At 38.9% G+C, this 26,021-nt stretch overlaps 1 protein-coding gene across 4 annotated transcripts in view; it reads right to left on the bottom strand.

Annotated features, from left to right (window-relative positions):
- The window catches only part of ABCB1 (ATP binding cassette subfamily B member 1), a 238,281-nt gene that overhangs the window by 84,878 nt on the left and 127,382 nt on the right, over nt 1-26,021 (bottom strand). For 3 of the 4 annotated variants that reach the window (XM_058725205.1, XM_058725204.1, XM_058725206.1), the window contains exons 3-4: nt 24,701-24,749; nt 11,195-11,366 (exon numbers count right to left, since the gene is read on the bottom strand). In XM_058725205.1, coding sequence (XP_058581188.1) covers nt 11,195-11,366; nt 24,701-24,749 — 221 coding nt within the window. Of the gene's footprint in view, nt 1-9,780; nt 9,864-11,194; nt 11,367-24,700; nt 24,750-26,021 lie in introns of those variants that run through there. The other variant, XM_058725208.1, reaches the window with a different exon arrangement.

Genomic DNA, 26,021 nt, shown 5'->3' with positions numbered 1-26,021 from the left:
TATGTGGCTGGAAAGATCATCTGGACCCTGCAGGCAGAGCGTATAAAACTAGTAGTCACTCAGTGGCTTGAGCAGAAGAGGACGTGATTAGAGGTATGGTCTAGGATGACTTAGCTGCTAGCAATGTAGAACATTAACTGAACTAGAGAGAAACCGAGCAACACGAGCTACTGCAATTATGTAAGCATAGAGGATCTAAATGAGAACAGAAAAGGAAAGTACCCACAAGATTCAGAGAACAAGAAGTTACAGGTTCTAGCAACTGCTTGAACAACCAAGGCCTCAAGTCCAAGCATCTGGAGAGTGGTAGTATCATGGTGAGAATTAAGTTAGCCAAAAGAGCAGATCTGGTCAGATGTGAGAAGACTACTGGTTCAGTTTTGAAAATGTTTATTGTGGTACCTGCAACATTCAACTGAAGATGTCTAATAGGTATTTAGACTATAGCACTCCAGTTCTGGAAAGAGTTCAGGTCTGAAGATGTAGGAGTCATGGCTAGAGGCCACAGCTGAATTTGGAAGGAAAAAAGCCAACTCCTTAACTGTGACAACAGGGTGGCAGGTAAGCAAAAAGGAGTGAGAGAGCACAGAAACCCAGGGAAAACTATATTTAGGGGTAATACAGAAAGTAAGGAAGTAATAAAAAGATGCAGAGATGTAGCAGAGAACCTTGATTGCTTCCTACTGATTATGGCAATGCAATAATGTGTCCACATTGATCTTTTAAGTCAGTTATGAGATTGCTTCTGCTCTATATTTTCAAGGATAAAATATTAAATAGCTGTGTGAAGATTTTTCTCCACATGTGTCTTAGAAGATCTCTCATTAGGGATTTTCAATCTTATTTATCTAGCCAGGAAATGCTTCTAAATGATATTTATTGTCGCCAGTGTATATTACTACCAAATCAAGATAAATTTTCAAATCTAACTAAAGGTCTGTTTTCTACTGTTTTCATTGCTACTACCAGTTTTCTCAATTCTAAAGGTAAGGAAGCAAAAGAATTTCAAAAAATGTTCTTTGGCAACGGTGGCTTCTAGGGCCACAATCATTTTATACAGTCCATAAAGTAAAAAATTATGTTCAAGGTCAAAATTGACCCCTTTATGTTTGTGCACAACACTACACATGTGATATATACGTATCTATATATATATATATGGATATATATATAGAGAGAGATAGATATATACAGATATATATAGATATATAGATTCAGTCATCAGAAATCAACCTTAGCAACAAGTGTCTTTTACTTGTGCTTCAGTAGTGTTAAAGTGTACCCATCAGCATAATGGAGCATTCAACTCATCTGAGAGAGACAATCTCTACTGACCAATGAAATAAAAATGCTATATTCTTTAGACTCCCTCCAACTAACTTTTATTTTCCTCCAATCAATTCTTATCATTTGAAAGTTCTCTGGCCCGGAGATTTTTCCTGCCTCTATGAGCTTCTCACAAAATTCTCATCCTTAGGCATGTCTTCACAAAATCAAAACTTTCAAGCTGAAATGATCTTAGAAGTCATATGGTCTAGTAATTTTCACTTATATGGGTCTCAGGGGTTACTGCCCAAACCAATAGTTATAAAGAAGAATATTTAAATAGTATCTAAACATTTATATTTTTTCCAGAGGGGAAAAGCCAGAAACTCTCTATATAACATATACATAGATATATGTGTGGATGTATAGATACATATAATATACAAATACACACACACACACACACGTGCGCGCGTGCACGCACATTAACAGTATCAGCCAAATAATGAATACAGGAAAGCCAAACATTTAAGTACAGCTTTTGTTTTAATAAAACATTTGCTTAGACTCTTGACTACTTTTTTCTCTTCCTCTGGCTTCCAGAACCTCATTCTCCTGGTTCCTCCACCACTGTGATCCTTCTTGGCCTCATTCACTCCTCATGTTCTCCCTCCCACTACATGCTGTTGTTTCCCAGAACTTCATGGTCTCTCCTAGGTGACCTTAGCCACTTCCACAACTGTAGAGACTTCCATATCTGGGCTGGAGTTATTCAAATTCTCTCCATCCTCAGAGTCAATGCTCTGGTTGAGGGTCCCATCAACCCTTACCTCTACACTATTAAGAGCTCCTAACTGGTTTATCTACTCAATCAGGTCTTTGCATTGTCATAAGATTTTATTTTTGCAAACAAAAATATAATCATACTGCTTCCATCAATAGCCTTCAATGACATTCGCTACATCAAGGATAAAGTCCAAGATCCCTAACATGTCATATTAGTGTCTTTGCAATCTTGTTACCATATCTACCTGACAGGATAACATTTTTGAAATGACAACCAATGAAATTCCAAACATTTTCTTTACCACCACACCTTTCCCATTTCAGTACTAGGACACTGTGCAGTCACTGTCTGGAGGGACGTCTGCTGCAGCATAAAAGAAAATAGTACCTAGGTTTCTTCTTGGCTTTTGTGCTCCTGAAGCCTTTGCCCTTGGGGATTAGAGAGGATACAGAGCATGACAAAGTATTCTGCTTAAATGTCATGAGACTGAGCCCCACCCTTTTAGACTAAAGAATATTTTCTACATACTGAGAAGATATTCAGTAGAGAAGTGATGACAGCTTTCTTCCTCCAAAATTTTATTCTTTCTCCTCCCTTTACCTGGCACACCTTTTACCACATTTTTTTCTTCTAGAAAAGATTCCTCCTCCATGAATAAGCTCAAATATGATCTCCTCTCAAATGGCTTACCCCTAGTAGAGTGATTCATCTTGTCAAGAACACATGACACATCACAAAATACATGACACATGTCACAGAGCACATAACACCAGATTAAATTTATTAAGTCAATGCTAGAGGTATGATAATCTCGATCTATCTCCTCTTTCCACTCCCATTCGTGTGAGTCCCTGCAGAACTGGACTGACTTAGCAGTCTTTGTATCTTCAGTGCACAGCCTGCTCCATCTGCTATAACCCAGCCGAAAGGTTTACAAGTAGTTTCAGAGTCACCACACACGCGGACCACTGCTCAAAATATTCTATCCAATCGTTCTACTTAGTAGATGAGTGTCTCATATATTACAAGATCAAAAAGAGATACAGTAAACCAGTACTTTACCACCCAAGCAAGACTTCAAAGAAACCTCAACTCAACAGTGCCTACCACCATGACTAAGGACTCCATACCACTTAGGGATCATATTACATTGCATTTTTATCTGACCCAAATATCTAAGTACATTTAATAATTTTACCTACTGAACACTTAAAAACAGTATGAATAAAAAGAATGAGACATAAGTACATTTGTGGCTTCCTAACTGGTGAAATGAGATTGTATCATAAGGGTGATTTTCTGACCATCTTCCACAGAGTCTTTGTGCTAGGCACTATTCCAGACACCCGGGACACAACCTAAAATGAGGGAGTGACTTTTTTCTAATCTCGTTGGATTTCTGTACAAGCAGGAAATGTTTTTACTTTCAGGTCCTGAACTTCAAGTGATAAGGCACTCACTGTTGGAATATCTGTGATACCTTTTGCCAGGAACTTCCTCTTTTTCCCCTTATTCCTCTATTCCCCTTTGAGAAGCTGTAATAAACAAGTAAACTAATAAGTTAACAAGATCATTTTTGAGTAATAAATCTTATTGCATCAAGCAGCAATATACTATAGTGACTTTCAGGTGGGATGGGGACAAAAGTTCTTTCTTAGGGAGAACTGAATGATACAAAGCCGTTAGACAGAGATGGGCAGGTTCGCAATGCCCCAAGCCAGGAAAGAGATGGGAGTACTCACAGAACAGAGAAGGTTGCTGCAGGTGGGATGTGCTGAGTAGGCAATAAGCAATGAGAATGATGGGCAGGAGGGGCCCGGTCATATGGGCCATATTGGTCAATGTAAGGAATCTGCATTTATTCCATGCAATGGAAAACCACTGGGAGAAATGTGACCTGACTTGTGTTTGTAAAAGCTCACTGTGACAGTGTGTGGAGAACTGGATGCAGGTGGGCAAGAGTGGGGTTAGGATGTTAGAGTCGTGTAGGCAAGCGATGAGGCTATCTCCAGGATAGGCTGTGGCCAGGGTTACACGTGATAGGCTATATGTGGAGTGACCTCGGCATTGCTGCCAGGTGGTAGCAGACCGAGACAATCAGGAGATCCTGGCTCTGGACTCCCCTCTGACACTGTCAACCAAGGAAGCCTCTCTGTGAGCTGTTTTACTTGGTGAAGTTCCATGAGAGACCTTATTCATGTGATGGGTGGGGGGTTGGTGTCTGATTAAAGAGCTAGTAAACTGCATAGTTAAATGATCCACAAGGTGCATCCTAGCTTAAGAACACTATGAGACCAATTTTTACAGTCTTCTGGCACCGGAAGTTCCATCAACCACATGCCAGAGAATTTGGACCTTTGGCCTTGGTGATTAATCCCTCAGGCATTTGCCCAGGGTAGGGCCTGACACTCAGAGAGGTTGGGCTTACTTCGGGTGACGGATGACTCCAGGAGCCACATTATCCTCCTGTGTGCTATCTTCACACCCCTGACCTGCAGAGCTGTACCTCATGGCTGACCTGCCTGACATACCTGTAAGCAAATCTTAGGGAGAGAAAAGGCCAAGGGAAAAATTGTTTGCCACAATTTTAGACGAGTTTGAAAGCTGCTAGTACAGTGGACAAAACACCAGACTAAAAGGCTCTGCCAAATAGCAAGCAACTCCACTGTGACCACATCACTTCACCTTCCCTGGCCTTCCTTTCTACAGCTATCAAATTATGGGATTGGGCCAATTTCTAGGCTCTTTTTGCCTACAAAATTCTATGATTCAGTCTTTCATTAGGTTTATCCCATTTCTTTTTTTTTTAATTTTTTTTTCAGTTTTTTATTTATTTTTGGGACAGAGAGAGACAGAGCATGAACGGGGGAGGGGCAGAGAGAGAGGGAGACACAGAATCGGAAACAGGCTCCAGGCTCTGAGCCATCAGCCCAGAGCCTGACGCGGGGCTCGAACTCACGGACCGCGAGATCGTGACCTGGCTGAAGTCGGACGCTTAACCGACTGCGCCACCCAGGCGCCCCTATCCCATTTCTTAAGTATCTAAAATAGGTCACATAGTATCTGTGTGTCTTTTTTTAGGCTGTCTTTATAATATATGTTGGAGACAACATTGTAGCTAATTTAACTTTTTGATTGGAAAAAGCATTCTCCTGATACTAACCGCCCCCCCCCCCCCAAAATCTGGCTGTTACACTATTACTCTAGCAAAACTACCCATATTTTAGTTTTAACTCAAACTTTAAAAACTGTCACACTAAACAGTACACTTCGAATATATTGTCAAAATTTCATACTCAATTTTCCAGACATTTATCTCTAAAAACTGTTCCAATGAAATGGTTAGGGGCAGAGGAAAGCCTTGAGCAAATGAAAGAAAACAAATCCTTTATGAAAAATTGTATGAAATACTTAAAATTTAAATATTATCTAACATTCTAGTTTGGAACATACACATAATGCTGGCCTTGGGGGGGACACATGGCAATATTTTCTTTGTGTACATCAAAGTCTTAAAACACACATTCAAAACCTGTACATGATTTATACAATCATAGTTTAAGCAGCAAAATACACATATTATTTTGAAGACAATTTTACAAATAGCTTTCCTGTTCCTCATGAGTTTCAGAGCAGGGGAACAGAAATGTTAAGTATAATGAAAAATATGAAAATAAGCTCTTTCCACTTTGCCCCCTTTGTGTCTGAATGATGAACTTGTACTAGAATTTGAGTGGCTCATGTTTTCTCCATTCCTCAGTCCACAATCTGGTAGGAGACTAAACAGAACCAACCATAATACAGTTATGGAAAAAGGAAAAAGCCAGCAATGTGGATATACCATAAATGGAAACATTAGAGACAATAAATAGTCAAGAGTTTATTTAAAGAGTATCTCTGGGTGATAACCACCATAGGACATGACAAATACCCTCCATGTCCCTTAATTTCTGGATCAGAATGTTATCTTCAGTGTCTTTCTTTCTGGGTGTCCCTCTGTTTCCTTCAGTGCATGGGCTCGGGACCAGTCTGAATGGGTTCAAATCCTCATTACCATCTGAACAACCAGAGGCAATTTAAAGGTACGTAACCCTCTGGAAACTTGACAGTTTCCTAATATGTCAAGTGTAGATAATAACCGTATCAATCTTATGTGCATGAAAGGAATAAAGGAGTCAATGCATGTAATGTACTAAGCACAGTGCCAAGCACATCTCAAATGCTTAATAAACATTAGCTTTAGTTATTGTAAATAATTCAGTCTTTTCTCAAGGCTTAAGGTTCCCACTCCTTCTACTCTTCCCTGTGTCCTATTCCAGAAGGTTTAACATTCCTTCCACTCAAATACTGCCAACTCTCTGTCCTTTTCTCTATGCCAAATTTACTCTTATTTCTTCAAATGCCTGGATGTCATTTATACTTGTACCCAACGGGTTACCTTAGACACAGCATATCTAAAATCGTAATTGTCTTTATCTGGTCTCACTTCCAGAGAATCATCAACCTCATGAGGAAAATGAGAACTCATAGAATACTACAGAAATTCAGCAGTGCTTAAGCTTTGTTCACCACAGTAGTATGGCAGGACCAGAGAGTTCCCTAGGCCCAAATCATCAGAGATTTTCAGACAAAGGAAAATTCTAACTATAAGATTAGGATGGATGGGAGTAGGGTGTCAAGAAATCAGGTACACAACAAAAAGAACAGGACAAAGGCCAGTGTCTGATAATCAGGACAAGGCATCAGGAGAAGACCCCTACAATGAGTCTATTGTAGCAGCAGAGAAGGATCTGCTCACTCAAAGTTTTTAGAGCTATCTAGTTAAATCCAATGTTTAGTGTAAAACAGCAAATCTAAGTCTCCTCTAGGCAAGAAATACTTCTTATCCAACAAGCAGGCTCTGGTACTTACGTCTAACCCCATGGAGAGGTAGTGAGGTTCTACAGGGGGAAAGGCAAAAAGAAGAAAGGTCAGAGAGTGTCAGGGGTCCTAGGAGTTCCATACATTGACTCTCCCTCCAGAAACATCAGAGAGCTCATTTGCCCACATCTCTAGGACCAGCATCAAAACCTTAAATCTGTCCCCCCTAGATGATCTGATATCTGGAAATCCGAATCTGCAGACGAGCAGGTTAGTGACAGGGAACTGAGGGTCCCAGACTAAAAATTAAAGTAGAGATTGCATGCTGCCTTTGAGATGACATGGAAGGATATATAGCAGGGGAGTGGCAGTAATGGGTACTGATGAGAGAAGGTTATTAACTTATTTTTTACCTAATATTTATTTTAAAATAATTTTACTTGTTATACAGGACATGTTTATTTTGCGCATGAGAGAGGTACTATGCCAAACCTGGTTATACCTCCTCTTGGAAGCCTCCCATGATTCTTATATGTGGAGTTGAGTGCCCTTCCTCTCTTTTCCCAAGCATTTTGGACATCTCTGTATCACAGCACTAATCATATCCAACTACATTTGTTGGTTTGCTTGTCCATTCTTATCACTACACTAAGTTTCTTGGGGGTTGGGAATGAATACTTAGGATGTGTACTATGACTGGCACAAGGAACACTTTAATGCAAATTTACTGACTGACTGAAGATGATAACCCCCTACTTAATTCCCCACCTCAGAGACTGGCAACCTCTTACTGGAATGAGAAAGTAAATGTTTTAGGCTTTGGGTACGATATAGTCTCTGCCATACCTATTCTACTGTACCAGTGTGGTGAGAAAGCAGCCACAGAAGAATGCAAATGAATGGGCATGGCCGTATTCTACTCAAACTTTACTTACAGATACTGCAATTTCAATATCATATAACTATCATGTGCCAAAAAACATTATTCTTTTGATTTTTTTTTTCCAACGATTTAGTTCATAAGCAATACAAAGAGGCAACAATCCAGATTTGTCCAACAGGCCATACTTTGAGGACCCTTGCTTTTCTGGAAAGGCATGGCTAGTGGTCCACAGTTACCAAAGAAATGCTGCTGATAGGGACAATTATCCACATCTGTAACAGGTGCTGAGTAACTCTGGGTATGTCCCAAGCTTTAAACAATGATAAAAGATAAGCAAGTATCACAGAGTTCCATAAAGATGAAATGACATAGGGGCACCTGGATGGCTCAGTCAGTTGAGCGTCTGACTTCAGCTCGGGTCATGATAGTTCACGAGTCCGAGCCCCACGTCAGGCTCTGTGCTGACAGCTCAGAGCCTGGAGCCTGCTTCGGATTCTGTATCTCCCTCTCTCTCTCTGCCCGTCCCCTGCTAGAACTCTGTCTCTCTCTCAAATAAATAATAAATAAACCTTTAAAAGTTAAAAAAAAAAAGATGGAATAACATAAAGAACCACATCATCATGCAAATTATGTGGGTTCATTTGTGAGCAACATGGATTATTAGTTTACTGATGATGTTATAACAGTAATATTTGTTGAGAACTTTTTTATTACTAGGCCCTATTCTTTGAGACTTAAGTGATGAATCCATTAAATTCTCACAACCACTCCATGAAGTAGGTTCTACTGTTAGTAAACTTTTTTATAGATGAGGAAATTAAAGTATGAAGAAATCTCCCAAAGTTCAAAACTAAAACAGGTTATAGGTGCGGAGTTTTACAGCCAGGCAGTCCAACTCCAGAAAGCCTGCTCTCTAACCAATGAATATTGTACCTCTTAAAAGCCTGACAGAAGCATACTTCAAAGTTTTCCCAAGACTAGAAGAGTGAGCTAAATGGGAAGGATGAGCAAGGAATGCAATGTGAACTACAACCCCAACTGGAAACCATGTGATGCAGGCATCTATGAAGATGAAGTCCCAGTTACCAGCCCATGAGGTGTGGTAATGCAGGCATTCTCCAGCCTGGGAGACTCTGATCAGCATGCAGACACATGGGCCTATGAGGGAGCTAGGCTCCACAGCTGGACCACCACCGGGGAACTCATGCACGTGATGCAGTAACTTAAGTCACATTACTGTCCCTCTTAACCAGTCTACAGGAGGTCCAGGTAAAGCCAAGACATAGTAAGGATTAAGTACCTGCACTTAATGAAATCAATTGTTTTTTTCATAAAGAGGTAATTACTATCTGGGTGATGGAGATACAGTGTATCAAAACATTAATGCAGTTTTTTAAAAAAGACCACTGGACATTACAGTAGTTGAGTTTGCTGTGACCTGTCAGAGTTCAGCTCTGTTAGCTCAGGCAGCCATTTAAGGATCTGCTCTTCCCAGACTGGGCCAAGCTTCAACAGTTATTTTAATAGCTCAATATTTCGTTATTAATATACATGATATCAGCAGCTGTCCCTTTATGTAGTGCATGCAGGTGCACAGCATGATTAGTATGACACCTCCCACCCATATCGTTAGATCAATGTGTATGTCTGGACTTCATAAAAAAGTGAGTAGGATCAGAATGGGTACAGATGTACACATAAGGTCTGCTGGGCTACAAGAGTACTATAAGAATTGATTCTCCCACTGTATGGTGGTAAGAGAACAAACTCCAAAGACTACTGCCTAATACAGCATGCACAGGAATCAAATTTAGAGAGCACTGAGAACTTCCGTTGGGTAAATGGTAAAATAGAAAGGTGTCAATTCAAAGGTGGTATATCTTCTGGCAGGTCCTTCTGAATGCCATTTACATAATAATACATAATACACAAGAATTTTACATAGCTCAAACGTACTATAAAATTTTCTGGCCCAACTCATTACCTGCATTCACAGAATTGAAGTAAGCCTGCCTCAGGGTAAACAGTGTGTTCTTCAGAATTACCAAGAAGGGGCTCCCAGGACTCCTGGACAGGTTCAAAAAATCCATAAATACCCCAAATTTGTATGAATATTTACATGCATATTTCTGGGGAAAGGATTTATAACATTCGTCAGAGACTTAAAGTTGAAAAAGCGGTACCACTATCGTCTCAAGTGTATTCTCAAACAGGTATTTTCAACATTTCTACCATTTGAGCACCACGAGGTTGTAAGTCTTTGGGAAGTTTAGTTTAAATCAATCAAGGCTTAACTAAAGGTGGCTTGGAATCTCAGAGCTGTCAACCAGTCCCTCCCCAATCAAGTATGAGTGTAAGAATGTGTGTGATTCCCAAATAATTTCAATAGTCCCTTCACTTTCCCACTCTCCTGGAGGTCTGTTTTAGATCTCTTTTCTTTATCAGCCAAATAGAACCCTTCCTATAGGAACTGTCTTGCTTCCTATTTCACTGAGAAAATTGAAATAATCACAAGAAACCTTCCACAAATTCTCACCTCCTCATCAACTCAGCTTTGGGTACTGTCATTCAAATGTTCTCTATTCCCACCTGTTACTGTGGATAAATTCATCTGTGCTCCTACCTAAAGCAAGCATTTCCTTTTGGGCATTAGATTCCCTCCTTTCTCAAGGATATCACTCAAATAAATCTCTTCCCTCTTTCTCAAGCATCACTTTCTCCTCTCTTTCGGATCATTTCCATTAGCATACAAACAAGCTATTATTTCTTCCGTCTTAAAACAGACAGACAGACACAGACAGACACACACACACACACACACACACACACACACACACACACACAACTTATCTTGGCCACATTTCTCCATTTTAGCATGTTTCCAAAGAGCCCAACCTGTGACAATACCCAAAATTAAGTTTCTGGTATTTACTGCTCAAAACACTACTCTCTCTCTCCACCCTCTGTATCTCAATGATAACTGCATCCAGTTCATCATGTTTCTCAAGCTAAAAATTTTAGAATCATCCTGGATTCCTGTTTCTTATACCCATATCCAATATGTCAGAGAATCTCATAACTGATTTCTACTTATCATTCAAGGTCCAGATTAAGTAGTTCTTATACCTCTTCCAGAAACTTCCTGGCATCTTTCTGACTTTACAGAGCTCGGCCTTTTTTTTTTATGTATCTCTGCCAGCTCTTCCCAAGTGGATTCTAATGCTTGTGAATATTATCTTCTCAAACTCATTACCAATATGGACTATAGCTCAGGCCCTTCAATCTTCCACAGAACTAAACACATTAGTGCATTTAGTAAGGGCTCCACAAACATCATTTTTAAGTGACTGATTTTCCTTTAAGCTTCCAATAAAATCAGTACCACAAACAATACTCACTTTCACCAGTTATGTTTAGATTAGTTAGGTTTCGTGAAATTCCTGCATTTGCAAAGCTATCCGTCATGTCTCCAAAAACCAGCATCATGAGAGGGAGTGCAGCTCCATGGATGATGGCGGCCATTGTTCCCACCAACATATATAACCTATCAAGCCAATTTGAATAGCGAAACTAAAAAAGAAAGAAAGAAAGAAAGAAAGAAAGAAAATGTAAAGAATAGGAACAATTAGCACAGTTTCATGAATGGTTTGCTCTACTTTCCAAATATATCCAAAATCCAGACATTTTTCAGATTAGTACTACTATCAACCTGGTCCAACATAAACTATTACAATAGACTAATTAGAAATGGGCATTTGAGGGCTGCCTGGGTGGCTGAGTCAGTTAAGCCTCAGATTCTTGATTTCAGTTTAGGTCATGATCTCCAAGTTCGTGGGATTGAGCCTCACAATGGGCCCTGCACTGACAGCATGGAGCCTGCTTAGGATTCTCTCTCTCTCTCTCTCTCTCTCTCTCTCTCTCTTTCTCTCTCTCTCTCCCTTTCTCTGCCCCTCCCCCCTTAAATTAAATAAAGAAACTAAAAAAAAAAAAAAGAAATGAGCATTTGGCTCTTCTATTGAATTCTGACCTACTTCTTCATATTGGACTCATTCTGTCTTCTTTTCTCACATGAGGATTGATGAGAGGGATGGGACATTTTGGGAAACTATAAAAAGTCTTTAATGGTACAATAATAGAAATATGTATTGGGGCGCCTGGGTGGCTCAGTCAGTTAAGTATCCAACTTTGGCTCAGGTCATGATCTCACAGTTCATGAGTTCAAGCCCCGCATTGGGCTCTGTGCTGACAGCTCAGAGCCTGGAGCCTATTTCAGATTCTGTGATTCCCTCTCTCTCTCTGCCCCTCGCCCACTCTCACTCTCTCTCTCTCTCTCTCTCTCTCTCTCTCTCTCTCTCTCTCAAAAAATAAACATAAAAAAAAATATGTATTTGTTGCTCTGCTTTCCAAGAATAGAAAACACTTCATCTCAAGATTTTTTTAACCAAGACAAATCTTGATTGCCAAAAGTTCCTGTGAGGACACCACTGAGGAAACATTTTGTTGCTTTATGAAAGTAGCTTGGGTTTAATATCTGCTGCAAAATGAAAGTAGCACAGATGTAAAATAATTTTAATACAATTAGGACTCGATAGTGAGAAGGAAGAGGAAAGGAAGAATCAGTTAAATGCATGCTTCCCCAAAAGAGATTCTGGCCATAAAAGATAGAATAAGGCCATAATGACTGACTAGTGCAGGTCTAAAAAGATAGAATATGGCCATAATGACTGACTAGTGCAGGTCTGCATAGTCTCTTTAATTATAGGCAAGTGAAAAATAAAGAAAGACTTCTCATGGCACCTGGGTGGGTCAGTCAGTTGAACAGCCAACTTAGGCTCAGGTCATGATGTCGTGGTTTATGGGTTCAAGCCCAACAGGCTCTGGGCTGACAGCTCAAGCCTGGAGCCTGCTTCGATTCTGTGTCTCCCTCTCTCTATCTGCCCCTCCCCTGCTTGTGCTCTGTCTCCCTCTAAAATAAATAAACATTAGAAAAAAAAAGACAGACTTCTCTGTATCCAAAAAGTGATGACAAGAAGAAATAGTAACGGGACCTGGCTTGGGGCTCTAGGACAGTCCATTTGAAAAGCAATCAATACTTCTATACATTTAAGGAACTAGGTTAGGACTGAAAGAAAACCAAATGAAAGAAAACAGAAACAAAAACACAGACAGGATGAAGCTATCTGTAGGGGTTTTGAATAAACAGGCGGTAGTCCTATGGATTCATGACAGTCAGCAGGTTTATAACCTAGAGAGGAAACTGGGTAAAAAGTCAGAGGTCTAGGAAGGGAACATAAACCAAAACAAAGATCAATATCAGGCAACATAAAAGACACAGCAGCAGAAGTAAGGTTTTAGAATTTACACATACTTTACCAAAGAGACAGAAGCCAATCCTAAAGTTAGCTAAAAAGGAACTTCGAGTGGTAACAAATAAATAAGAACTAAATTGACAAGTGGAGAAATAAAGAGCAAAACAGTTCTTGGGAGTAGTGACTGGCAGTCCATAAAGCAGGGAAGAATTAGTGAAGCTGAGTTATAAAATCAGCAAAAATTCAAGTTTGGTGTAAGAAGAATGTCTAATATATACTTAGGTATTTGCATTTAATATTTTTCTAGCTGTTAAAAGTGTAATCAAGTAAGCTTAAGTTTGAAGTAATGACATATCCATAATCTATAACATTCCATAATCTAAAAACATTATCCTCTTTACAAATTTAAACAGCGAGAATATGTTTTTTTGGCATTTTTTTTCCTATTTCATTGAAACACAGGCTAAATTTTGTCATTACTTATTTTGTCTTAACTAAGCATTCATCCATCTCCTTAAAAAAAACACCTGGGGTTCCTAGGTAGTTCAGTTGGTTAAGCATCTGACTCTTGCTCTCAGCTCAGGTCATGACTGCAGGATTGTGGGATCGAGCCTCACATCAGGTTCTGTGCTGAGCATGGAGTCTGCTCGAGATTCTCTCTCCCTCTGCCCCTCTCCCCAGCTCTCTGAAAAAAATACAGGGAATGCAAACAGGTGCAGCTGTTCTTGAAAACAGTGTGGAGGTTTTTCAAAAAATTAAAAGTAGAATTACCATATGACCCAGCAATAGCAGTACTAGGAATTTATCCAAAGGGTATAGGAGTGCCGATTCATAGGGGCCCACGTACCCCAATGTTTATAGCAGTGCTGTCAACAGTAGCCAAATTATGGAAAGAGCCCAATGTCCACCAACTCATGAATAGATAAAGAAGATGTAGTTTATACATACAACGGAATACTACTTGGCGATGAGAAAGAATGAAATCCTGCCATTTGCAACAATATGGATAGAACTGGAGGGTATTATGTTAAATGAAATAAGCCAGAGAAAAACAAATGTCATATGTTTTCACTCATATGTGGAATTTGAGAAACTTAACAGAAGACCATGGAGGAAGGGAAGGGAAAAAAAAGTTTCAAACTGAGAGGGAGGCTCTTAAATAAAGAGAACTGAGGGTTGATGAGGGGTGTGGGAGAGGGGAAAATGGCTGATGGGCACTGAAGAGGGCACTTGTTGGGATGAGCACTGGGTATTGTATGTAAGTGATGAATCCTGGGAATCTACCCTTGAAGCCAAGAGCACACTGTATATGCTATATATCAGCTAACGTGACAATACATTATACTGAAAAAATAAAGTAAGTAAACAATACTGGAGGTCCTTGGGAATCTCAGGAGAAGAACTCTGGGAAAAGATGGGGTCTCTTGCATTGTAGAGAGGGGCTTGAAATTGTACTAGTAGAAATGACCTTTTTTGTTACTCTAAAATGGTGAAATGGGAAAAATAAATAAATAAATACATTTACCAACTGTTTACTTTATGGCCTCTAGATTTTATGCCCTTCTTAGGAAGACCTTTTCCAACCTGCACTCATGTTCTCTTTTTGAAATTTTATGGTTTATGTTCAACTCCTTGATACATGCTAAATCTTTGGATTTAAATCTTTGAGGCACCAAAACGGAGAGGATGTGGCAGGAATCTAGCTCTTCTTTGCTAACAATTTGTCAGTGGACCCAGGTTTTCTCCCTCTTCGTTTAAAATGTCACCTTTGCCAGAAAATAAAATGCCATATGTGAAAATACAAAACAAAATAACAACAACAAACACACACACACAAATAAGGAGGAAGAGAGGGCAGAAGCCATTTATCTTCCCTTAGAGACTATAAAAGTGGGCAAAATATCAAATTCGTCAGTAGAGGAAGCAAAGATAACAGACACTCTCATCACCACTCCCATATGATATTTTACCTCCAAAACTAATGACTGGCCATAATAAAAACAAGAATAAATATAAATATTTACTCAATGCATACCCAATGACTAATAAAATCCAGATAAATACTAAAGGAGTAAGTCCTGCCTTCAGAGTGCTTAAAGAGAAGGAATAAGGCGAAGCAAAAGAGTATGTGCAATCTACACTCTGCAAGCTGTGACAGCACAGCATACACAGTCAAGCAGACACAACACCGAGCAAATGGTCATTGCCTCCTTTGTGGAAAAGCCTCACAGAAGAGGTTATACTTCCTCCCAGCTTTCAAAGTTTAGCATGTGTTTAGAAGCAAGAAGAAAGGTATTCCAGCCAGAAAGTAGGCATAGCAGTATACTCAGAGGAGATTGGGGTGTGAGGTGTAGAAGCAGCAATAAAAAGCTGATTGCCTTCCACTGAGATAACCAGAAGAGGCAAGGGTTTGGAGGGAAGGAGCACAGAGAAATCTCATTTTGTGCTATCTGATTGCTCATCCTGAAAGAGCTATCCAAGAAGCACATGGAGAGAATTCAGAGTTTGCAACGCAGTTTTGTGATAGTAGCGTATGTAGCAGAAGTCATGGGAGTGGATAAGATCATCCAGGAAGAGAAAAAGAGTGACTGATATTAAGAAAAATTTGAAAATAAAGTAATAGAGACAGCATGTTGACTGTCCTTTTGATGATCTTGGGGCAAAAGGAAAAGCAAGAGAATGGACACCACAGGGGAATGTCACATTCCCTCTGGGCAACTATTTTGCAAAGTCTTACACATGTTTATAGGTAAATCAGTCATGTTTATAGGTAAATCAGTCAAGGAGATGACTGGTGAAAATACAGAAGGAAACTGAGATGGGGCAAAATCCTAAAGAACAAAGCAAACAAATGTTTCTTTGGAACCTGAGGAGAGGGATCATGGGTGGATGCTATAACTAATGGGTGAAACAAGATTTCCCATGATGTCCCAAGACAACTCATAGTTGTGAGGGGGCAGAGATCCATCTACAGTGGAAGAATCCAGTCTGTCATCATCTTAACCAAGCGAACAAACCTAGCATTGTAGAAAAGGAAAAAACACTCTGACATTTGAGGTTTCCAGATGTGGTAAGACAAGAAGTACACAGCATCCCCTACACAATCTTCTTACCACAAACATTTAATGTGAATGTATTTAGACCTAACTTTCAGCACATTCAAAATGTTAGCCATGGAAGAACAAGTTAAATTATGCCATCAGGAAGCAATATCTCACCTCTAGAAGGTGAGGTATTCTACAGGACAACTAGTATAGTCTTTAAAGCATGTCAATATAGTTTTAAAAGAAGAGAAAACTTCTAGACTCAGAAGACACAATATCTAAATGTCATCACTGACTAGATCCTATTTTGAACAAATCAACTGTAAAAGACATTTTTTTTGGAGATAATTGGAAGTATTTGAATATGAACTAAACATTACATTAAGGAATTATGATTCATTTGTTAAATACGATCATTATGTTTTATAGAAAAATTTTGTGTAGGAACATTTTTGATATATGTAAACAATTACATATGAAATATCACAAAATCTATAACCTCAGGTGAAATGTGTGGTAAAATTTTAACAGTTGTCAGATACAGACAACGGCTATATGGGCCTGAATTTTACTGTTCTACCTTTCCATGTGTTTGAAAGTTTTCACAATAAAACTTGGTAAAGGGAGAATGGTTCTCAAATAGGCAAAGATATACCTCTTCAACTCAAACTAGAAGAAATGAGCTAAGAGTAAGCACAGATACAAACAAGTTTCCAAGGATAAGGACAAAGTTGACAGAGCTTAGAACCTCCTGTTTAGTTGGGACATGAGTCAAGATGTCTCAAGAAAAGGTGGTAAGATTTGAGGAAAGTGGTAAGTACAATAAGGCTAAACAGGACAAAACCCTCAGTGAAATGTCTTAGCTCTGTCACTTACTAGGAAGGAGAGTTTGGGGAAAATAATCTCTTCATAATGCCTTGGTTTCTATATTTATAAAATGAAGAGAATATCATATATGCAGAAAAACTCACATAGCTGTTATGCAGATGAAAATGAGATTTAACTAAATAAATTTTTATTAAGAATACACTATGGTGATATATAATATATTCAGGTACTGTTCTTGGTTTAGGAAATGTAAAAACTAAAAAGACTTCAGTAGCTTACAGTGAAGGGGACAAAAAAAAGTAATATCAGGAGAAATGTAACACAGAGGTATAAACTAATTATAATTGGAACTCTTTAAACACAAGGAAATGGAAAACATTTGGCTAGACATTGATAAGAAAGAGGGGGACAGGAAGCCATCAAAATCCTCGAGGAGAAAGCAGGCAAAAACCTCTTTGATCTTGGCCACAGCAACTTCTTACTCAACACATCTCCAGAGGCAAGGGAAACAAAAGCAAAAATGAACTATTGGGACCTCCTCAAAATAAAAACCTTCTGCACAGCAAAGGAAACAATCAGCAAAACTAAAAGGCAACCGATGGAATGGGAGAAGATATTTGCAAATGACATATCAGATAAAGGGTTAGTATCCAATATCTACAAAGAATTTATCAAACTCAACACCCAAAAAACAAATAATCCAGTGAAGAAATAGGCAAAAGACATGACTAGACACTTCTCTAAAGAAGACATCCAGATGGCCAACCGGCACATGCAAAAATGCTCAACATCACTCATCATCAGGGAAATACAAATCAAAACCACAAGGAGATACCACCTGACACCTGTCAGAATGGCTAACATTAATTAACAACTCAAGCAACAACAGATGTTGGCGAGAATGTGGAGAAAGAGGATCTCTTTTGCATTGTTGGTGGGAATGCAAGCTGGTGCAGCCACTCTGGAAAACAGTATGGAGATTTCTCAAAAAATTAAAAATAGAACTACCCTATGAACCAGCAACTGCACTACTAGGCATTTATCCAAGGGATACAGGTGTGCTGTTTCAAAGGGACACATGCACGCCCCTGTTTATAGCAGCACTCTCAACAATAGCCAAAATATGGAAAGAGCCCAAATGTCCATCAATGGATGAATGGATAAAGATGTGGTATATATATATATATATATATATATATATATATATATATATATATATATATATACATATATATGTGTGTGTATATGTATATATATATATATATGTATACATATATACACATACACACACACAATGGAGTATTGCTCAGCAATCAAAAAGAATGAAATCTTGCCATTTGCAACTACATGGATGGAACTGGAGGGTATTATACTAAGTGAAATTAGTCAGAGAAAGACAAATATCCTATGACTTCACTCATATGAGGACTTTAAGACACAGAATAGATGAACATAAGGGAAGGGAAGCAAGAATAATATAAAAACAGGGAGAGGGACAAAACATAAGAGACTCTTAAATATGGAGAACAAACAGAGGGTTACTAGAGGGGTTGTGAGAGGAGGGGAATGGGCTAAATGAGTATGGGGCACTAAGGAATCTACTCCTGAAATCATTGTTGCACTATATGCTAACTATTTGGATGTAAATTACAAAAAAAATTTTTTTAATTAAAAAAAAAGAAAGAAATAGGGGGGATGGTGAACCAGAACCACATAGAAGGAAGGCTGATACACAAAGAAGAAGAATAGTTTAGGTAATCAGCAGACCAGGTGGTTAACACGACTCTACCATGGTGCCTGGGTTGGAGAAGAAGTCAGTGAATCCATTCATTTATTCATTCATTCAACATTCAAAAGATATTTGTTAAGCAGCTAATAAGGGTCAGGTTTCTAGGTATTGGAAGTAACAGTGAATAAGACAAGCTACCTGTCCTCATATATATTCTAGTGCAAATAGTAAAATGAGGAAAAGATGTATTCAATATTCACTCAATATCTAACTACCTATCCTAGGTACTAGGAGTACCTAGGGAAGCAAACATAGAAAAATGCCTTCCTTCATAGAGCTTAGACCACAATGACAGGCAGGATCAGTTGGCTTAGACTGGCTGGTTAAAGACTGTCCCTCTGAGAAGGCAACATGTAAGCTGAGACCCAAATGACAGGAAGGATACAGTTAGTTACACGGTGATCTGGAGACAGAGCATTCTAGACAGAAAGAGCAAATGCAAAGGTCCTGTGGTGAAGAGAAGGTTAGTATACCTCAAGGACCAAATAGAATTACCACTGTGACAAGAGCAGAGCACAGATTAGTCTGTGGTGCAGTCAGAGATGTGCCAGAGGACAGATTACACAGGGCCTTTACAGCTTGATAAGGGAGTCTGGGTTTTACTCTAAACTTCCCAGCTAAGTGCAAAGGAAAGGCACGAACGGAGGTGATTGGATGTGTCTACTATGTGTAGAATAGCTTTTAGAAGAGCAGAAATGGAGTAAGGGGACCAGCAATAGAAAGTGGTTGAGAAAGCAAACCCTTGACCAGGTATAGAAGGTGGAATAATGACTTCTCCTCATGAACATAAAATAATGCCTGAGATTAACTTAATCTCAGGAAACTGTGAATTGTTTCTTCGCATGATGAAAGGGACTTTGCAGATGTTAAGGGTCTCAAGATGGGGTGATTATCCTGCATTATCCAATTAGACCAAATGTAATGACACGGGTCCTTAACAAGAGGGAGCCAGGTGGCTCAGACTCAGTAGCAGGAAAACAGATGCCTGAAGAGGTTGGAGGGATGCAGTAAGAGACCATTGGCCTAGGAATGCATGCAGCTTCCTGAAGCTTGCTGAGAAGGGGAGGGAAACAGATCCAGCCCTGCTGACACCTTGATTTTAGCTCAGTGAGACTTCTGGGCCCAGAACTGTGAGGTAATAAATTTTTGTTGCTTTAAAAAGCTACTAAATTAATGGTATTTTGTTACAATAACAACAGGAAATGAGTACACAAAGTCAAAAAAGAAGGATAACAAAGAGAAAAGGCTAAGCTAGAAGGAATCAAAAGTTGAGCTAGAAGGAATCAAAAAAAACTCAAAAGCTGATACCTTTGAGTTTATAGCTTCTTAGATGGGAGTCCACCCAGATGATAAACCCCAGGTCCTTGTTCACAAGTGTAATTTACTGAAGTAGAGTAGGAGTGAAGGTTGTTGGAGCTGAAAGGTCAAAGAATGCTGAGCCTAGGAGTCATTATTAAGGCTGCCCAAAGAGAAGAATAATGAGAGCATAGTTGAGTGAAGTAGAAGCAATTAAATACCAACGTCCTCAATGGAGAAGCAAAAGTAACTAGAAATTAGTAAAGGAAACCACTGCAAATAGATAAAGATACTAAAACTTTACAGAATGGAGCTCAATTGAGAAAGAAGTTTTGCATGAAAACAATTTGGAAATGTCTGTATGAAAGCACAAAAATGCCAACACCATCACTGAGCTGGGAAAAGGGATTAATGAATTCTAATTTCACAGGCAGAGATGACACAAGAAAAAAAAAGAGCTAGGAGAAAAATCAGCAGACTGTGGCATCATAGAAGCAAAGAGAAAAAAGAAAATGGTAGACAACGTCAAGCACTACTTAAAAGTCAAGATGGAATCAAGACAGGTCTACTGAATTTGATGAGTGGTAGAGACAGAAGCCAAGTTATAATGTCTAACGAAGTGACTGCAAGGTGAAACTTAAGTAAAGGCAGCTCCTGTATGTGAAGCAAGCAAGAGGGGAGGTGGCTTGAAAGATGGCATTAATGAAACTAAAGACACCTCACATATAAATGCCAATGGGATAGACCCAGTTAAGAGGCAGAGACTGTAGATACAGAAGAGAAAGGATGATGATGATGATGATGATGATGATGATGGTATTAATAATAATAGCAGTAGTGATATATAAGGTCCACGAGAAGGCAGAGGATTTGGGAGCCAAAGTACAAATGAGTGATTAGTTTTAATAACCAGATTCTTCCTCTGTTATATTAGGAGGGAAGGAAGAGGGATCTGATCCAGGTAGGGATATGCTTGCAGATTAGGAGAGATGGGCCGAGGAACTTCTGTCAGATGGCTTCCATTCTGTTTGTGAAATAAAAGTAGAGGCCATCCACCAAAGGGGGAAAGGGAGAAGTGGGAAACGTGAAAAGAGTAGAGGACTGACAGAGTCAAGAGAAGAGGAGAAATAGGAGTTCAGTTGGGAATATACCCTGTTGTGAGGTTTGCTACAGCAACAATTAAATGAAGGAGTTCAGGCACCAGTGATTTTGCTCAGGCTTTGTGTAACAAATGACAAGCGGAAGGAAGATTATTGTTTGGGCAAGAGAAAGGGCTGATGGGAAAGTGATGAGTCAATGGACCAAATATCCAGAGAGAACAGTGAGCAGATTGGAAAGAAAGGAGATGGCTCACTAATTTAAGCTGTGGCTTCAATCAATCACTTTGGAGGTACAACAGTCTCAAATAACAGTAAAATTCAGGATGTGAGTGTACAAACAGATGGCTGGGGAGGGGGGCAGGGAGAAAGAAACAGATTACTGCACCTGTGAAGGTCAAGGAGCAGATATCCAGAACACCATAAAAGTTACCCGAGATAGTAGGAGCTCTGGGAGTGGAAAGAGAGACACTGAGCCTGGTGGTAAAATCTTCAAAGACTGAGGAGTGACCAGGTGGTCAGAGGATAATAGAACTTTTCAACTCCAGGCAGGTAAAAGTTTAACTGGCCACAAGCTGTCATAAATGATTAAAGTTGTTAAAAGCTCTAGCTTGAGTAAGCAAATCTGGGGGCAAATTTTGGACCTGCCCCCTTACTAGTTACATAAATCTGTGAGTTTGAATGCATTACTCAACTTCTCTGAGTCTGTTTCATCATGTAGTGTAAGAATAATACAAGTTCCTATGTCATTGAGTCATTGTGGGGATTAAGTTAGATAACAAATGTGGAGTGCTTAACAAATCCCTGGCACAGAGGAAGCAATAGACAGATAATAGCAATAATCTGTTTTGAAAGAAATGAATTCTTCGATATGATCCTTGAAGTAGAATGCTCAGAGTTGAGCCTGCTGCACAATCCTGACAACAGTATGTAATCTTTAAGCAGTGCTTTGTATTGGCCCTACGACCCCACTTGTATGTTTCCTGCCTTTATTTCCATCTGTCTCATTTCTTTGTTTGCTTTAGATTTTATTCTACTTTTGTGTTTCTTGTTCTGTTGAAACAAGGCCTGATATATATATTTAAAAAATAAAAGCTAGGGGGCACCTGGGTGGCCCAGTCGGTTAAGTGTTGGACTTCAGCTCAGGTCATGATCTCATGGTTTGTGAGTTCGAGCCCGGCATTGGCCTCTGTGCTGACAGCTCAGAGCCTGGAGCCTGCTTTGGATTCTGTGTCTTCCTCTCTCTCTGTTCCTCCCCCCACTCATGCTCTCTATCTCAAAAATAAAAAAACATTAAAAAAAAAAACTTAAATAAAAGCTAGTAGGAACACTTGAATATTCTTTACCTCTTTTTCATCACCTTCTCAAGACTGCTAAAAAGTCTCATAGTAGAAAGAAGTTAAAATTCCAAGCCTGAGACTCGCTGTTTAGAAAGACCTGTGTTCAAGGTTGTCCCTTGGTGGGCATCTAGAAATTGGATTTGGGGTGGATTGACATCACCTAATTGATAAAAGTGACCAAATTATTTGTACAACAATGTGCTTTATGTCAAATACCTGCCTTCCTTCTATGAGTCTGGAATTCTGGTATACGTTATGCCTATGTAATCAAGCTCCCAGTATAAACTCTGGGTGCTAAGTTTCTAATGAGCTTGTCTGATGGCCTTTCACACTTATCACCATTCATTGCTGGGGAAGTTAAGTGTGACTCCACTGGGAGAGGACTCCAGGAGCTTGTGCCTGGTTTCTCCTGGAATTCTGCCTCCCTCTTTCCTTTTCCCAATGTTGATTTTGCTTTGTATTCTTTTGCCATAATAAATCTTAGCCATGAGTATCATGAGTATGACAATATGCTAAGTCCTGAGAGACCTCACAGTGAATCATCAAACCTGAGGTTCTTGGGGAGCCCTGACACACGAGTTTTTGTCTTAGCTGATAATACCAGCACTATACTGTTAAACTTTCTGAATGTGTCCTCAGGTCAATAGGTTTAATGTACAAGTTCAGTTTTCTACGTCAACTCTTCAGGAAAAAGACACAAGGAAAAGCCACATAAACTTAGAACATGAACTTCACAGGTTTCAATTCTGGTCCCGCTATGTATCAAGTGGGCAAGCTAATATGTCTGGCTCAGTTTCTTCACCTGTCAAATTAGAATAATAATAGTACCTATCTCCAAGGGAGTTGCAATGATTAAATGAGTTCTATATAGAGTACTTAGACCGAACACATGGCATATAGTGCTTTATGTGTGTTATTATTCACTCACATTAAAAATCTAGATTTTTATTCTTCTGTGGCTTAATTATATTGATATTGTTACCTCCAAGTATTAGATACATCAAATTTTCTGAAATAAGGCTTTAAAAAATTTAAGCTACAAATAATAAAAACTAAACTACAAAAGACAGAAATGCTTTGGTCTTGAAATGATAAAATTGAAATTAAATCTTGGGAATAAACCCTACTTTAATATTAAAGCTTCTTTTAATACATAAGAATGAAATATAAAACAAAATCTGTCCCTTGGTCACATGAGTAGTCTTCTTGAGAATGAGTAGTCATTCTTGAGAGTGAACATATAGTCTCATTCCTCTAAAATTTCAAAGATTGTACAGATCTGTAGCCAGATCAACTGTAGTGCAAGAGGATGATCATGTAAGATAACCACAGAGTCCGCAGTGCCAAAGTGAGGCAACTATTTTTTCCTGCCTGTAACTATTATATTTAATTTACTAGTATCCATTTTACAAGATAGCCTATCCCTCCCCCACCACTGACATTTCAAAAATGTCTCGTGTGTTCTAACTGAATTATAAAGTATGTACTCACTGCTGGACTTAATTGGTTCAGTAGTGTTCCAGGTTCTTAGGAATGAGAAAAAGCAGAATCCAAGTAGAGAAAGACCATCAACCAGCCCCACCTATAATATCCCTGTCTTATTCCAAATCTGATTAAACAAAAGGTTCTAAGCAACCGCCATGCAACCACAAAATAGATGAAGAATTATATAAAGGATTTCAAGTTTGAGATAAGTTATTGAGCACAGAGGAATAATGACATGTACTAGTAATAAATAAAGCATAGTAATATATTATGCATTGCTGACTTCTATTTTTTCATACCTGGGACTTTGACCTCAAACCTGCCAGAATATGAGTCACTAATGACAAGGAACCTTGCTTCCTATTAGAACCACACTCCGTGTGGCTCGATCTAGATGGCTGAGATCATCACTGGGCTTACATAAATAAGTGCTTACCTGAATAAATCACTGGCAATTTGCAGAATATTGGCAGAATACCAAACAATTGGCAGAATACCAAAATATAGGCCAAGAAGAGTAGCTACTGAGAATCCATTTACGTGGCAGATTATGATCAGCATTCCCCCTGAAAACAAGCTAAATTAAACCTATTCGTTTTACCTCTCCATTAACATACTCTCTAAGAAAATATTATACCAGATGAAATATCTCTAGTCTAGGTAAGAAAAAGTCAAATTTCCAAAGCATTTTGAACAGTAAATAAGTTCAAACTCACCATTGCAAGTGTACTGACAGTTGGTTTCTTTTCTTTCTTCTCTTTTTTACTGAAAAACAGAAACAGAATTGCACAAAGGCCTTAAAATTATGTAAATTTTTAAAATGACCAAATTAACATGGATCCTATATTTTTTTAAATTAATTTTATTTTTATTTTTAAGAGAGAGAGAGACAGAGTATGAGCAAGGAAGAGGCAGAGAGAGTGAGGGAGACACAGAATCCAAAGCAGGCTCCAGGCTCTGAGCTGTCAGCACAGAACCCGACATGGGGCTCGAACTCACAAACCATGAGAGCATGACCTGAGCCAAAGTCAGATGCTTAGCCAACTGAGCCACCCAGGTGCCCCACAGATCCTGTATTCAATAGCAAACAGGACAAAGAAAACATGTCTATATTATTCCATAAAAATATACATTAATAGTATGATCCCATTTATGAACTTTAAAAACGTTTACATGTATCTGAGAAATCTAGATATGTGGTTATCACTGGGTATTGAGATTTCTATCAAAATATTTTCTTCTTTGTGCCTTTGATATTTCCTAATTTTCTATGATGAATACACAGACACATAACTTTTTCAATGAGAAAAAATAATGCTGAAAAAAGAAAGCTTCCTGTTTTTATTCTACAGACAGTCCCCGAATTACAATGGTTTAACTTTAGCACAGCAAGAAAGTGTTATGCATTCATTAGAAACTACACTTCCAACACTGGATTTGGATCTCTTCCCTGGGCTAGCAACATGCAGTACAGTACTCTCTAGTGATGCTGGGCGGCCACAGTGACCTACAGCTCCCAGGCAGACATGCAATCAATCACAAGGGTAAACAACCCATACACTTAAAACCGTCCTGTAACCATATAACCACTCTGTCTTTCAGTACAGTACTCGATAAGTTACATGGGATATTCAACACTTTATTATAAAATAGGCTTTGTGTTAGATAATTTTGCTCAAGTATAGGCTAAGGTAAAGATTCTAAGCAAGTTTAAAGCAGGCTAGGCTAAACTATGATGTTCAGTAGGTTAGATGCCTTAAATGCATTTTCAACTTTAATGGTATTTTTAACTTAGGATGGGGTTATGGGGATATAAGTTAAGGAAGATGTGTAACTAGAAAATCAGTCATCCTGTCCAGAGTTAATTCCCTTAATTATCATCTAAGTAATTCTAGCAGTTGATATCCTATCTATGTATTACCTAGATATTATCCTTAATCATTCCCTCTACTAATGGAGGGTAGTGGCAATCAGATGCTGGGCATAAACAAACCTAAGAAGAAAGGTAATTAAATCACTCTCTATGAGCTAGTCTAA

The sequence above is a fragment of the Neofelis nebulosa genome, chromosome 4 (assembly GCF_028018385.1).
Source record: "Neofelis nebulosa isolate mNeoNeb1 chromosome 4, mNeoNeb1.pri, whole genome shotgun sequence".
Lineage (NCBI taxonomy): Eukaryota > Metazoa > Chordata > Mammalia > Carnivora > Felidae > Neofelis > Neofelis nebulosa.
Note: the sequence above shows the minus strand (reverse complement) of the source record. Positions and strands in the feature narration are given on the sequence as shown.